At 43.3% G+C, this 12397-nt stretch overlaps 1 protein-coding gene and 1 long non-coding RNA gene across 2 annotated transcripts; both read left to right on the top strand.

The window, feature by feature from the left end:
* The first annotated feature begins 1730 nt into the window (after nucleotides 1-1730).
* On the top strand, nucleotides 1731-5546 carry LOC148803681 (uncharacterized). Its single transcript, XR_016081460.1, has 3 exons — nucleotides 1731-2241; nucleotides 2617-2746; nucleotides 4992-5546. It is a non-coding gene; the product is annotated as an uncharacterized LOC148803681 (long non-coding RNA).
* Nucleotides 5547-8450: 2904 nt separating this feature from the next.
* LOC104605948 (ethylene-responsive transcription factor RAP2-4) lies at nucleotides 8451-10762 on the top strand. The gene has a single exon (XM_010270913.3). The coding sequence runs from the start codon at nucleotides 9182-9184 to the stop codon at nucleotides 10355-10357; it is 1176 nt and encodes a 391-aa protein (XP_010269215.1). The 5' UTR covers nucleotides 8451-9181; the 3' UTR covers nucleotides 10358-10762.
* Nucleotides 10763-12397: the final 1635 nt, after the last annotated feature.

Raw genomic sequence — 12397 nt, 5'->3', positions numbered from 1 at the left:
AAAGAAAGCTTGTTTCCCCCTTTATTATTATTTTTTTAGTTTTTGGCCGTATCTTTTTTCATAGCGTATTGGTTGATATGCCCCGATATAATGGAAAAAAAAGACGATACCACCAATTTTTCACTGTATCTCGTATAAGATTTTTAAAGATACGATACGATACGCCCCGTATCAGGCGTATCGTATCGAAATTTGAAACCTTAGTAGACGACCCTTGGGTGGCACTAATTGTTGTACCAAATGCACGTCATTACAGAACTGTGTAAAGTTTACTTCAATATGGGAAAATTCCCAATTAGTACCCTATACTTTTGGCCTAGTGCCACATTGGTCCCTGAACTTTAAAGCGCGACAATTCATTACCCAAACTTTTAAAACGTGTCAATCCAGTACCTATCGTTAACCAACCCATTAACCAGCCATTAAATGGCATTTAAAAAGAAACAAATGCCCTTCAAGTGTCATCTAATTCTCTTTATCAACCATCCAAAGTACCTCTTTTATTCAAGAAAGTTGGGGTCACGTTTGAGTGGACATTTTGGTGACCCCAACTTTCTTAAATAGAAGAGACGAAGATTTGGAACTGTCCATTTTTTTGTCAATGTTTGGATGATTAATAAAGAGAACTAGATGACGTTTAAAGGGCATTTGTGTCTTTTCAAATGACACTTAACGGCTGATTAACGGGCTAATTAACACAGATAACTGGATTGTCACATTTTAAAAGTTCAGATACTAAATTATTGTGTTTTAGAATTTATACGCCAAAGTGACACTAGGCCCAAAATATAAGTACTAATAAGGAATTTTTTATTTTTTTTAAATAAACTTTATATCGATTAACGGTGGAAATTTTGATTATAGATGTGTATCGATTTTCAACGCATTATTTTTATCGCAATTCGCAAACAAATGCCCACACAATTTAACCATGTACATATTTATCCTGATTCCTGATTCGGTGTTTGTACAGTAAACAAATGCAGCCTTAGGGTCAGTTTACAATTTTATTTTGGGCCCCTCGTATACCCAAAAACCCCCTTATCCATCTATATTTTCCCCTCCCCCACTCTCCACCTTGGCCCATCCATATTTATCCGCTTCCCCTCCCCCTAAAAAAGTTCCATTTAGGTCTTAGCAAAAATCATGGCTCCGCCGTGTCATAAGAATGAAACATAAACAAAAAAACGAAGGAAAGAGGAAAATTCGTATATATATGGTGGAGCAATGTAATTCCAATAAGTCACAAATTGAAGTATTGGTAGGATGATGTGCATGGAGTTGTGAACCGTACGTTGATGGAGAAAAAAGGTAACATCATTCACGAGTCATGACTTGAAATCCAGCCCAGCCCAGTCAGCTCCATGTGTGATGAATTAGATATGTGTTGTCAAGAAACCAAAATCTCATCGCAGTCGACAAGATCCCACGTAATGCAACGTAACTTTTATTTTTTTTCTGTACGTCTCCTTTCTTCCTTTGCTCTGAAAAGATTCAGTTGGTCTACCCCCTAGCTACTCTGGAATTAATAAAAGAAATGCATTGGCTATTCAACTCAATTCGGCTAATTACGTGTTCTTTTCTGTTAGGAGCTACTAATTGCTTTTTAAACAAACAGAAAGCTGTGGTTGGAAATCGTAAGACTTGCGTGGAAAGTTTTCTTTGGTAAAGAAAAGATAGAAGTTAATTAGCAGGAGATCTCGCCCCTTTATATTCTTCACCTGAAAGAAATAAAACGGCAAACTGTGATGACAGACGACGGTGTAGAGTGTAGACAGTGGATAGAAACTAGAAAGAAAGAAAGAAGCGTTAAATCGACTCTACACCATTCCAAGGATGGGCCGGTAGCTCTCGCTTGGTTACATTTGTACTGTCTTCATCGTACAACGCCACCGGATCTGCTCCTCACACCCGGCGCCTCACACGCACATATTTATCAATTATTATTCAGCGGAGATGCTCCCAATGCACGGTGGATGTGCCTGTGAGGAGCAAATCCCGCTTCACGCGCGCATTGCCAAGTTAGGATCATCTGTATCCATCACAAACCGTGACAACCTGCCTAATACAAGGGTCAGAGAGACAGAGAGAGAAGCCTAACAGTTCAATAATTACGAGCAGTAGAAGTATTAATTGTTGTCATGAAGTATGGTGTTGTTGAGAAGTCTAAAGTTGACCGTATGGGGCCGTGTACGCCTTTACCCTGTGCATCCACGAATCACGTTCGACCACGTCAACCAGGTGAAGAATGTATAACGTTTTAGTCCAGATGAGCTGGCATATACACTCGGCTGAACTATCTATCAGAGTTGAACACGTCAGTGCTCACAGTGACCATTTGAGACCCAGCTATACTAAATACTGGCGTGAATGTTTTTGTCTCCAGCTAATCTGCTTTCATAACGTTCACGGTAAAAGGCCCATTACCATGAATTTGGTGGTTCAATTGGACACAAATCAGCACAAAATGACAAAAGTTAAATCAAAAGAGCCCCCAACTGAGATTATCTACAAAGCTCAAAATTGTAAAACACAACATGTGAAATTAGTTAGTTTTCTTTGGTTCTGCGTTACAGCAACCCGATATCAGATCATGAAATCCTATTTTGATTACAGAGATAAAGCTTTTGGAATCCAAACCATCGATTATCGCTGCATTGACACTTCTCTCTGCCTCTCATGAGTTCTTCCCTTGCAATTTTTCTACTTCAAGAAAGCTCTTTCTTCTTGTGTATATGTAAATAAAGTAAGAATTTTCCTGTTCTATCGATAGTCTTTGATGAGGGCAGATTTGACCCTCCAGGGATTAGGCAAGCACCCAGGCAACAACTTACCAAGTTGGTGTCCCCCCGAGCACCGGTCTGGCTGGCCTGGCGCGACCTGCACGCGGCCCATGGGCGGCCTGGCGCGGCCTGCGCGCGACCTGCGTGCGACCTGCGCGCGACTTGCGTGCGACCTGCGCGCGGCCTGCGCGACCTGGCCGAATCAGCCTGCCACAGGCGCCGACCTGGCAACCTGGCCCGGACACAGGCGCCAACCTGGCAACCTGGCCCGGACACAGGCGCTGACCTGGCAATCTGGCCCGGACACAGGCACCAACCTGACAACCTAACCCGGACACAGGCGCCGACCTAGCAACCTGGCCCGGACACAGGCGCCGACTTGGCAATCTGGCGCGACCTGCGCGCGGCCTGTGCGACCTGGCCAGATCAGCCTGCCACAGGCGCCGACCTGGCAACCTGACCCGGACACAGGCGCCGACCTGGCAATCTGGCCCGGACACAGGCGCCGACATGACAACCTGACCCGGACACAGGCGCCGAACTGGCAACCTGGCCCGGACACAGGCGCCGACCTGGCAATCTGGCTCGGACACAGGTGCCGACTTGACAACCTGACCCGGACATAGGCGCCGACCTGACAACCTGACCCGGACACAGGCGCCGGCCTGGCAACCTGGCCCGGACACCGACCCGCCGACTAACACAGGCGCCGACCTGGCAACCTGGCCCGGACACCGACCCGCCGACAGACACAGGCGCCGGCCTGGCAACCTGGCCCGGACACTGACCCGCTGACTGACATAGGTGCCGACCTGACAACCTGGCCCAGGCGCCGACCTGGCCGCCTGGCACAAGCGCCAGCCTGACAACCTCGAGGAGTTCATCACCGTACCCCGGTTCTGACGGGATATGACGTCTTACCATTTGAAGGCTTTTCACCCACCTAACCCGCGAGGGCACCACTATATAAGGACTCCGACCCCCAAAGCCAGAGGAGGAAAAAATGTATGGTAACCCCCTCTCTCTAGCTCTCTCATTTCTCTCCAAGCCCTCTGTAATCAGAATGCTAACTTAGGTATCGGAGAGTCCCCGCCAGGAAAATACCCCCGGGTCCTCTCATTCAGTTCTCACAGGTCCCTCAGCTCCCGCCGTCTACAAAGGAGAGAAAATCACCTCACGCGGAGGGTAGTCGGGTTGCGCTGCACCAGGGAGCTCCACCATCCTCTGAGTTGCAGACCGCCTAGGAGCAAGTCAAGTGACGAGTTCGCCATCAGGCAGTTCGCCACCAGGGAGTTCACCACCAGGCAGTTCGCCACCGGGCAGTTCGCCACCAGGGAGCACTACCAGGCAGTTCGCCACCAGGCTGTTCGCCCCCAGGCAGTTCGCCACCAGGTAGCTCACCATCAGGCAGTTCGCCACCAGGGAGCACTACCAGGCAGTTTGCCATCAGGCAGTTCGCCAGCAGGCAGTTCGCCCCCAGGCAGTTCGCCACCAGGTAGCTCGCCACCAGGCAGTTCGCCACCAGGGAGCACTACCAGGCAGTTTGCCATCAGGAAGTTCGCCAGCAGGCAGTTCGCCCCCAGGCAGTTCGCCACCAGGTAGCTCGCCACCAGGCAGTTCGCCACCAGGGAGCACTACCAGGCAGTTCGCCATCAGGCAGTTCGCCACCAGGCAGTTCGCCCCCAGGCAGTTCGCCACCAGGTAGCTCGCCACCAGGGAGCACTACCAGGCAGTTCGCCATCAGGCAGTTCACCATCAGGCAGTTTGCCACCAGGCAGTTCGCCCCCAAGTAGCTCGCCACCAGGGAGCACTATCAGGCAGTTCGCCATCAGGCAGTTCGCCACTAGGGAGCACTACCAGGTAGTTCGCCACCAGGCAGCTCGCCACCGGGCAGTTCGCCATCAGGCAGTTCGCCACCAGGGAGTTCACTAGGCAGTTCGCCACCAGGGAGCACCACCAGGCAGTTCGTCACCAAGTAGTTCTCCCCAAGGAGTTCGCCACTAAGTAGCTCATCACCAAGGCACGTCACCACCGGGTCAAACAACAAGGTACTTAGCCAAAAAAATTTATACATCACAAAAAATGGTACGTGACAAAAAACGGTTACATCAGTCTTGATTCTTGAAGACAAATATCTGATTTAATGATTTATAATTTCCTTTTTTTTCCAGTAAATTTGATTTATAATACAATATTTTTTCATTGCAGGAAAACTTGTTCGATTGCTGCAAAGTTATGCAAGACATAGCGATAGATGGCTACGAATCGGCATTCAATATTGTTTCTAGTTTGGACACGCCAGACAATGTGCTTGACCAGCAATACTCCAGCATGGAAAGCGAGAAGACCGGCTCTACTATAGCTTACCACTATTATAAGAGCAGGCTAAAGAGACGTCAAGCGATGAAAGATCAACGATTTCTACAACGATAATGCATTCCAACTTTAGCAGATACAGCAGCACCAAGCAATGAAGAGAGAGAGAGACATCATCTCCAGAAATCAAATCACTGTTTCTCGATCACATACAGCTGTTTACCTCTCCAACTCCACTGAAAATAGAAAACGAAGAATTGGAAAAACGGATGAAAATGGTCTTTTTGTTTAAGTTGTCATCGTTCTGTGTAGAAATTAAAAAAAAAAAAGACAACCAAACTTGGAAATGAAGGACTAATAAGGATTTGTGTCCGATTGAACCGTCGAACTCGTGTTAATGGGCCTTTTACTTATGCGTTCTCCACTTGGTCGACGTGGTCGAACGTGATTCATGGGTGCACTGATTCGTGGGTGCACTCGTCCACTGCACCCATGGGTGCATAGAACGCGGTGCACAGATGACAGAACGCGGATTCGTAAGGGCCGTTACTCGTGAATCGTGACAAGTGTTATATAAATTAAAGTATTTATTCGTTCAAATTCAGGTGATATTCTGATCTGATCTCCCCATTAATTAAGAATGAATTAAATTCCTACGCGATCAGCCCAGCCAAGACTGGATGTGAGAATCCAAGAGCCGTTCTGACTTCACCCAGAAATGCAAACTTTACAGAGATGGGATCGGCGTTTATTTTTTTTTTTTTTGAGAAGAGGACCAGCGATTGGCCGAGTGCAATGCTAGGACCTCCTCATCACAACCTGATTTATAAATAAGAAGTTAAGAAGTTTCATTAATAAAAATTGGCGTTGCTCTGCTTCTGACTTCTGAGAGTTGTATTAGAGTAGGTAGGACGATAATGATGATAGTCAAATTCCGGAAGTGAAAGGAGATTTGCCTGCGCTGAGCTGCCTCTTGTTTACACAAACGCATTATTTTTGGTTTTATTGCCCATGGACAAAATATCGTTCTCATAGTTTCAGTTTTTGTTTTTTTTTTTATCTAATTTTATTGAATGATGATTGATGATGGGGTGGACGCTGATATTTCAAGAAAGAATAGTGAGTGGCTCAGTAGCGTTTCAGAAACACAACAAAACAAAACATATATATAAACAGATTTATTATTATTATTAAGAATAAGCGATGATTAGTGTTGCTTCCATTCCATTCCTTCAAAAATCCAAATGCTTCAATAAAAAATGGCTCGAGGTAATAATTTATCGTGTCTTAATATTTTCATAATAGATGGTCCTAGCTATTCGATAGTTTATATTTTCTTCCAAATTAAGGGTGGTGTTTGGCACCATTGCAGATTTCTCCACAATCGTGTCGCATCAAAGCCACAGCATCATCTCAACAAATCAGCGATGAAAACGCTGCTTGTTTGGCTGATTTCAGCTATTTTTGAGAAATTGCTGAATAATAGATCCTTAAAGGCTTAAATCGGCCGGGCCTGGATGACGAATAATCAATTTTATGTTCCCCCAATTTTTAGCTGATTCTATCACTACCAAACAAATTTAAAGCCAATTTCTCAAAAATCAACTTATACCAAACAATAAAAATTGCCAATTTTTGAAAAATCGCCTCAATCAACATAGAAGAAGGATGTTAATATTTTAATTTCACCTATAAAACAAATGGTAAATTAAATTCAGCTCAATTTACATAATTAATTAATCTTTAAAGTTTTGTATTACAACCTTCCATTCATAATAAAGAAATTATATATTAATTTGTGTTAATAACAACATCTCTTCATCTCCAATAGATTTCGGTGCCCCTCCCTAGTACTGTACTGCTGTGAAGCCTTTGCTGCTTCAAAAATGGTTGTGGGTTTCGTCTTTACATACCCTGTATATGTGGCTTGCACATGAGAGTGTCGACAGTGGCAGCAGTTGAATAAGATGGCGCTAAATTCAAGAATGCAGATACGGAAACAGGAAGAAAAATAATAATAAACAATTTCCTGAATCGTTGCAGCATCAGAAGAAGTTGGGGTTCCACCATCTCAAAACCCCTCTCCCTCTATATTCCCATATAATATTCTCGTATTTTTGACTTGTTAACTAACCATGGTTTAGCAGTTTAATTTCAACCATAGAAAGCATGCTTGCATACAAATTATTGTTTATTATTTAAAGATTTCAAATCAATAACGCCTCCAAAATTTATCTTTTTTTTTTCTATGCCTTCGAACGGTGAATTTGCATTCAGACCCAAAAGGCCAAGCTTTGTCTTTCCTTCTTTTCTTTGTTGGATGCTTAGCTCGAAAGCAGTTACTTTCATAATTTTTTATTTTTCTCATGCTTGCTTGGATGGTTAACCCAATCGGTGTAAATTTTTGAATTGAGGTTGGGTTGGGGTTGGTGATGCCGATTGCTTTTCAAATACAAATAGCAGAGGTTGGAAACCCTTTTCCTCACCATGGATGGATCACTTGGAGTCCTGTATCAATCCTAGTGATTAAAAGTGGCATTAATCCAAACTTGCAAAGAATATTTCAACTTTCAGTAGAAAACCTTCACCAACTTCTCTTCTTTTTCTTCCAAAAATATACGCATGCACACCCGTGCTTGAGTTGTGGGCGGAGAGGATTTTCATCTCTGCTTTGCGTATCTTTGAATGAAATATTGAAGCAGTAAATTAAGAGAGAGAGAGAAAAAGGAGATTTAATGGGCCGTGAAATCCAAGGCTTCCCTCGCCGCAATCGACGAACCCTTGTCCCACTACTTTGGTTTCTCGCATCACATGACCTGCTCCCCCCAACCCAAGTTCCTTCTAACCATAACCATGGTTGAGTTAATCTCCCCCCGACCTTTCCTCAATTTCATTCCAGTCCGCATTCATATTCATAAATCATAATAAGCTTGTTATTCTCAAGCTCAGCTTACTCTACGAGATTATAGTGTGGTAGTCTTGGAAGTTACACAAATTAGTATAAAAATTCTATATTGTGTTTTGATTTTCTCAAACTCAAAGCTGGGACTGAGAGAGAGAAAGAGCCAAGGCGTGCGTGCTGGTACCTGGTAGTAGATAAATGACATTTTCGTATAAAATTCTTAAAACCCCCCAAACTTATAATGAGAACGCGAAGTCAACATATTTGCTGTTTAATCAAGGCTCGCCACGTAATAATATGAAGGACATCTGTCAGTTGTTGCTGGACAGATGGCAGTTGAATGAAGGTGTGCATATACGTGTCTTTCTTGGTTGGTGAAAACCCATTGATTAGAGGAGCCTTGCGTCATGGGTCGAGGTTGACAACAGGTGAGAGATATCTTTGTTTACTTTACTAAACAAGTGATGTTAGAGAGAGAAATACGAAATTAACAATGAATTCAAGAGAGAGAAAGCCACGCTTGGATGGTTATATAAAGGCTGTGGGTGACGGAGGCTGCTGCAAAAGGTAAACTCAAAGGTGAGGTTGAGCGATAAACACAAAAAGCAACCGAGTGTTGGAGAGACAATTCTCTCTGTGTTTTTTATTTTCAGCCGTGTTTGATCGTTCTTCTTCTTCTTCTCCTCTCCCCCCCCCTCCTCTGAATCCCGCTTCTCTGTATCCCTTTCTGTCATCATCTGTCTTTCAAAATATTTTTTTTGGGGGGTATTTTGAACAAGAAAAAAGCAAACTTGGAATGGTTTTTGGAGGTCAGGTGGTTCAGAATAGTGATCCAGTTTTTTCTTAATGAAATTACTTCATGGTAACTTTAGGTGTTTTTTTTAGTTGATGATCTGCTTTTTCTTTTTTATTTGATCAACTGAGAGGGTTTTTTTTTCTGTCCCTCCTGTTGATTCTTCTAGTTCTAGAGGTTTTCTTTGTTTTAAGACCTCTTTGATCTTCTTTTCTTTTTATTTTGTGGAAAAACCCTTTTTATTCTTCTCTTCCGTTCTTCAAAATTCTGACCTGGTTCTGTAGTTTTGGTAATTTACAGGTTGGTTTGCAGTTTCTTTCTTTTCTCTTCTTTTTGTAATTTTCTTGGTTAAACTATTGGAGGTTTTCTTTACTTCATCTTGAAGGCATGGCAGCAGCTATAGACATTTACAGTAGCAGTAGCCCTGTCGTTTCAGATCCCTTTAGAGAGGAGCTCATGAAAGCACTGGAACCTTTTATCAAAGGTGCTTCACCGGCCTCCTCTGCAACCCCATCAACCTCCTCTCCCTCTTCTTCATTACCTTCTACTTCTTCCTCTTCTTACCCTTTATCTTATTTCCCTTCTTCTATCCCTTCCCAACCAAATCCTATCCCAAACTTTTGCTCGACATCGACAACCCATATGTTTTCTCAAGGGTTCTCGAGCCATGATCAACTGGGTCTCGACCGATCAGGATCTATCGGGCTTAACTACCTTAGCCCATCTCAGATTCAGCAGATCCAAGCCCAGATCCAGTTCCAGCAGCAGCTGGCTGCTATGGCTGCCATGGCTGCAGCTCCCGTCGTCCAGAACCAGAATAATCCAGGACAATGGCAGCAGAAACAACAACAGCAGCATACCCTTAATTTCCTTAGCCCGAAGGCCATCCCGATGAAGCAAGTGGCTGGTTCAGTACCAAAGGCCACGAAGCTTTACAGAGGGGTGAGACAACGGCATTGGGGGAAGTGGGTTGCTGAGATCCGTTTACCGAAGAACCGCACCCGGCTTTGGCTGGGCACTTTCGATACCGCCGAGGAAGCGGCTTTGGCTTATGATAAGGCCGCTTACAAGCTCAGGGGAGAGTTTGCAAGGCTGAATTTTCCGAATCTCCGGCACCAAGGAGCTCATGTGGCAGGGGAATTCGGCGATTACAAGCCTCTCCAATCCTCCGTGGACGCGAAGCTTCAAGCCATTTGTCAAAGCTTGGCCATTTCGCAGAAGCAGGGGAACTTAAGTAAGCCTGTGTTCCTCGCCGGCAAAAAGAAGACGACGATGGACGGGCAACCGCAAGCGGATTCGACAGTTTCACCAGCTCAGCCGCTGCAGACTTTGGTTTTGGAGAAGTCATCACAAGGCGAATCCGGGTTTCTGCCATCAGAGAATTGTAAGGTGGAGAACTCCTCATCGCCGTCGTCGACAGACAGCGATGAGTCTGCAGGGTCTTCGCCTGATCCTGATTTTAAGTTACCGGATTTCACAGAGCCGCCATGGGATGAGTCCGAGAACCTTTCGTTGCAGAGATATCCTTCATGGGATATCGATTGGGAGTCTATTCTGTCTTAATTGGCATCTGTTGTGGTCTTGTTTTTCCCTTCGTCTTTGTTTCTAGGTGCTTTCTTTTCTTCATTTATTTTTTTTCTGGGGGGTTTAAAGTGGTAATCTCCGGTAGTTACTGCAATGGGTTTTTAGCACAGCAGAGCTACTGTTGAGTAGTCAGAGTAAGGTTTAGTTTAATAGTGTTCGGATTTAGTGTTTTCTTTTTCTATGTTGTTAATATCTCATCTCTCCCTCCCTCCAATCTCCATCTGGTCGTTGCTGGTTTTTTTCTTGCGGGACCGGGGAGGCTTCTTCTTCTTCTTGAATGTTTTTTATTGGTTGTAGTCTTGTAGTCTATAATCTGTATCATGATGTAGTAAATTGTAATTACTTCTGAATATTATTATGTAAAATGAATGGTGTGTGGCCTTCCTTGTTTGGTGTGAATGTACTGTACAACAATAACCAAGCATGTGATGATGTTGGTCTCTCCATGTGTTTGTTCTGTTGCATGGTCATGGGTGAGCTGGTGATGATGATGATATTATTATTATTATTAACAAGGGTGGGTAATGAGGTGAAAATTGGGATTAATGAAAATTATTTATTTTCTGGAAAAATTCCATTAATATCATCATAAAGTAACCTACTAACCTTTTTCTTTTATTTTACTTTCTTTCTTTGTTTTTTTTTTTTATTTTAACAAAATGTTTCAACTCTCTAACTCTCCCCTACAAGGAGTTGAGTTTTTCTTTCCTGATCTGAAACAAAATTTATTAATGAGAGAATATATCCTGGTAGTAATTTGTAATTTATTGAGAGAAAGAAGTGAACAGGAGTTATCGAATTGCTTCAGTCAAAAGCAAGAATATAAATAAACATGATGAGCTGATATTTCTCCTACGTCCTACCAACCAGGCAACCAGTAACCAGTACGAGGGGGGGTTCATGTTCATCGATTCAAACCAGCAGAGACAGCCTACGACAGAAATATTAGCCATTTCTGGGCTATTTCTCCTACTCCCTCCAATGAGCTTTTAATTTGCTGTGATTGATTTGTCTCTCCCGCCTGCAATTAATTACTTCCAAGTTCCAACCACCTTCGACATAAAAATAGCTAGATTATTGACTGAACAAAGTCGATTAGCACATGGAATGGATTGTGCCCATGCAGCTTAAGCCAAAAGCTTTCCATACACTCTGAAGAAACGAGTCAAACCCATAAAGATCGATCAGGTAAAATATAATCACAATAAAGGGAATAAATGCGATCAATTGTTTCCACTTTCCAGTTCTTGGCCACGCAAAAACATCTCTATTAACCAGCAGGTTCTTCTAACTATTCAGCCACCCATTCACAAGCTTAGCTCTTGCAGCAAAATTACAAGGTCCTTCATTTTGGTAACTGAGTCACTCTGCCATTAATAGGTTTTGAAAACCCAGTTATCCAAACTTAGGTACAGTGTTCGGGAATCATCTGCACTAGGGTCAGGACCAGGTCATCGTCTAGAATCTATATATTTATTAACCATGCATCCATGGTTTATCCAAATTAATTAAGCAAGGTCCCTTGATTCTTGTAATTATGTGAGGGCGCCCGTGCCTCCTTAGCATTAGAAGCTTGAAATTATCTCCCTCGTCATCTTTAAGGGACAAATTAATTGACAGTTTTGCTCTCAAACTGTTAACATATATATATTGAAAGGTCCGTGACATCCAGTTTCCCGAGTAAAGAAGAAAAATGAAGGCAAATGGTCATAATTGCACTCGACAGTCGACACTCACCCAACAGATACCTGAATGCCAGACTCGACTCGATATATATAGGACCACATTATTTAAGATATACACTAATTAATGTATGGAGCCGGGCGATTATTGATCGATCTGGTCCACTTAAGTTTTAATTTGATTCATGCATGCCCTCTTAATTAAATAATACAGATAATTGCTGATCAATATAATACCCATTTGATATATACCCCAAACTGGAGTTACGTTGCTCTTCTGCTCCAATTTTCAGGTTTTTAGGGTATTCGATCAAACTTGCAGAGAAAACCACAGCAT

The sequence above is a fragment of the Nelumbo nucifera genome, chromosome 1, assembly GCF_055504915.1.
Source record: "Nelumbo nucifera cultivar China Antique chromosome 1, China Antique-T2T, whole genome shotgun sequence".
Classification (NCBI taxonomy): domain Eukaryota; kingdom Viridiplantae; phylum Streptophyta; class Magnoliopsida; order Proteales; family Nelumbonaceae; genus Nelumbo; species Nelumbo nucifera.
The sequence above is the reverse complement of the archived record's forward strand: the minus strand, read 5'-3'. Positions and strand labels throughout refer to the sequence as shown.